This window comes from Engystomops pustulosus, chromosome 8, assembly GCF_040894005.1.
Source record: "Engystomops pustulosus chromosome 8, aEngPut4.maternal, whole genome shotgun sequence".
Classification (NCBI taxonomy): Eukaryota; Metazoa; Chordata; class Amphibia; order Anura; family Leptodactylidae; genus Engystomops; species Engystomops pustulosus.
Genome location: NC_092418.1, coordinates 45,809,657 through 45,811,611, shown reverse-complemented (window position 1 = coordinate 45,811,611; position 1,955 = coordinate 45,809,657). Strand labels below are relative to the sequence as shown.

General features: G+C 42.0%; 1 protein-coding gene across 1 annotated transcript; it reads right to left on the bottom strand.

Moving 5' to 3' along the window:
• Positions 1–479: 479 nt before the first annotated feature.
• Positions 480–1,591, bottom strand: LOC140076233 (hemoglobin subunit beta-2-like). The gene is made up of 3 exons (XM_072122748.1): positions 1,398–1,591; positions 857–1,079; positions 480–650 (listed from the first exon to the last, which is right to left on the bottom strand). The coding sequence occupies exons 1-3, from the start codon at positions 1,487–1,489 to the stop codon at positions 522–524; spliced, it is 444 nt and encodes a 147-aa protein (XP_071978849.1). The 5' UTR covers positions 1,490–1,591; the 3' UTR covers positions 480–521.
• Between the last annotated feature and the right edge of the window lie 364 nt (positions 1,592–1,955).

Sequence of the window (1,955 nt, the reverse complement as noted above, 5' to 3'; positions counted from 1 at the left end):
TCTCCGTCTGGTCCCTGCTACTACAACTACCCTCATCACCGGCACCCTGTCCATCACCCAGAGACTCACACTCGGGACATTAAGGGGTTGCCCCAGGGAGATCCGCTATAGCAGCCGCTCCCTCATCTTTTCTTGCCAACACCACCCTGCTGGAGACCTGCCAGGCTGTAGGACAGCCCTCCGGTTCCCCTGTACCAAGCACCGTGACAATAGCGTGCTTAGGCCGCAACCGCCAGCCACTCCGGTACCGCGGGCCCCGGCTGACTCCAGGCCTCACCTCAAGGGCTAGGCCCCGGTGGGGGATGTTGCACATGCTTTATGTTTAGGTACCAGAGGGACAATAAAAAAAAACAAAGATGGCCTTCTTGAATATAAACAGTTGACAATGATATTTACAGAATGAAAAAGCAAGAACACGAAGCTTGGGTTGTTTTAATTTGAAAATAGCATTTTATTTTACAGACTGCAAGCTACTTTATACATGGATGGTATGACTACTCATAGCTACTCATAAAAGTCGTTTAGAAATATCCATGGCTCAGAGCAGCCACCAGGACATTGACAAACTTCTCCCAGGCAGCCTGGACCTCAGGGGTGAAGGCAGATCCCAACTTGGTGGCCAAGACGACGACCAGAACTTCTCCCAAACGCTGTGAAATGAAATAAAAAATATTCAGTTGAATGTAAAAAATTATAGCTGTAATATATATGTACATACGTATGTGTGTGAAGTTAATATCTCACATATACTATAGTAAGTATGGCATTATAGTAACTGAATTCTCAGAGGGATTTGCAAGCAATGTTTATATAGAATAGAAACGAAATTTACTTATGTTATTTAGAAATGTTATACCTTGAAGTTCTCGGGGTCCACATGGAGCTCCTGGGCATGGGACTTGCTGAGGGCAGCCAGGTGATGCTTGACATCATCCAAGTGCTGGATGGCACTGCCAACAGCTGTCAGCACCTTCTTGCCATGAGCCTTCACTTTGGCATTGCCATTGATGGCGGTGGCATTGGAGAGGTTTCCAAAAGAGCTGAAATATCTCTGGGTCCAGGGATATACAACAAGCAGCCTGAATGTTTTAAGAAGTATGGAAAAATTAAGTATGATAATAATTTTCTACAAATTCAGATTATAACAACTCTTTTAACTTAAATGACTGGTAAAAGGAGTTATGACATTCCCCACTGTGGGACTAATAAAGGATTATCTTATCTATCTTATCTTAGCAGCCAAGTAATACAATATAATAGGCATATTGACGTGTAAGAGAATAAAAATTAATTTGTTATAAAGCTGCAGTTCAACTGACAAGTAATGACAATGATGTAAATAAAATGAATAACAATATAGCATATTCTGAATACATATAGTTCTACATGTGTATTACCTGGCCAGGGTCTCTTGGCCGTCCTTCTCAACATTGACCTTGCTCCATGTGGAGGTGATGGCGGCTCTCTCTTCAGCAGTCCAATGAACCATGATGGCTGGTTTGTCTAGTGCTGCTATACACTGGGAATGACAGTGAAGTCATGAACGGGATTCTCCTTTTATTAGGGGCATAGATAAGGTCCACCCATTCTCCATTATTGCTGGGTCATTCTTTTGCCTTAGAAAAAAAGTGCCTTCTAATCAGTTAAAAATGCTGAGCACACGTTGCTCATTATTAAGATATCTTTGTCCAAACTAATCTAATGGACAAATTAAATATCATAGTATAGTCTATATAAGGTTAAAGGCCATCAAGTACAACCTATAATTCTACAGTGCTGGCTCAGAGGAAACAAAAAAAGTGGATGCCAATAGACCCAATGTATGGAGACATTCAGATTATTATGCTGTGTATATACATGTAGGCCTACTGGGATGTTTAACTAACAAAGATAATGACATCCTGAGTGGCGTGGCAGTAATGCCGTGTCCCCTTTATTGTTTGCCTTGTACAGTG

What these genes read in the sequence shown, in the direction of transcription:
- LOC140076233 (XM_072122748.1), bottom strand. Translation starts at nt 1,489, where the DNA reads ATGGTTCATTGGACTGCTGAAGAGAGAGCCGCCATCACCTCCACATGG. An exon ending in GGCCAAGAGACCCTGGCCAG is followed by an intron (nt 1,080 to 1,397) that starts GTAATACACATG and finishes TAAAACATTCAG; the next exon opens with GCTGCTTGTTGTATATCCCT. An exon ending in TGGACCCCGAGAACTTCAAG is followed by an intron (nt 651 to 856) that starts GTATAACATTTC and finishes TTCATTTCACAG; the next exon opens with CGTTTGGGAGAAGTTCTGGT.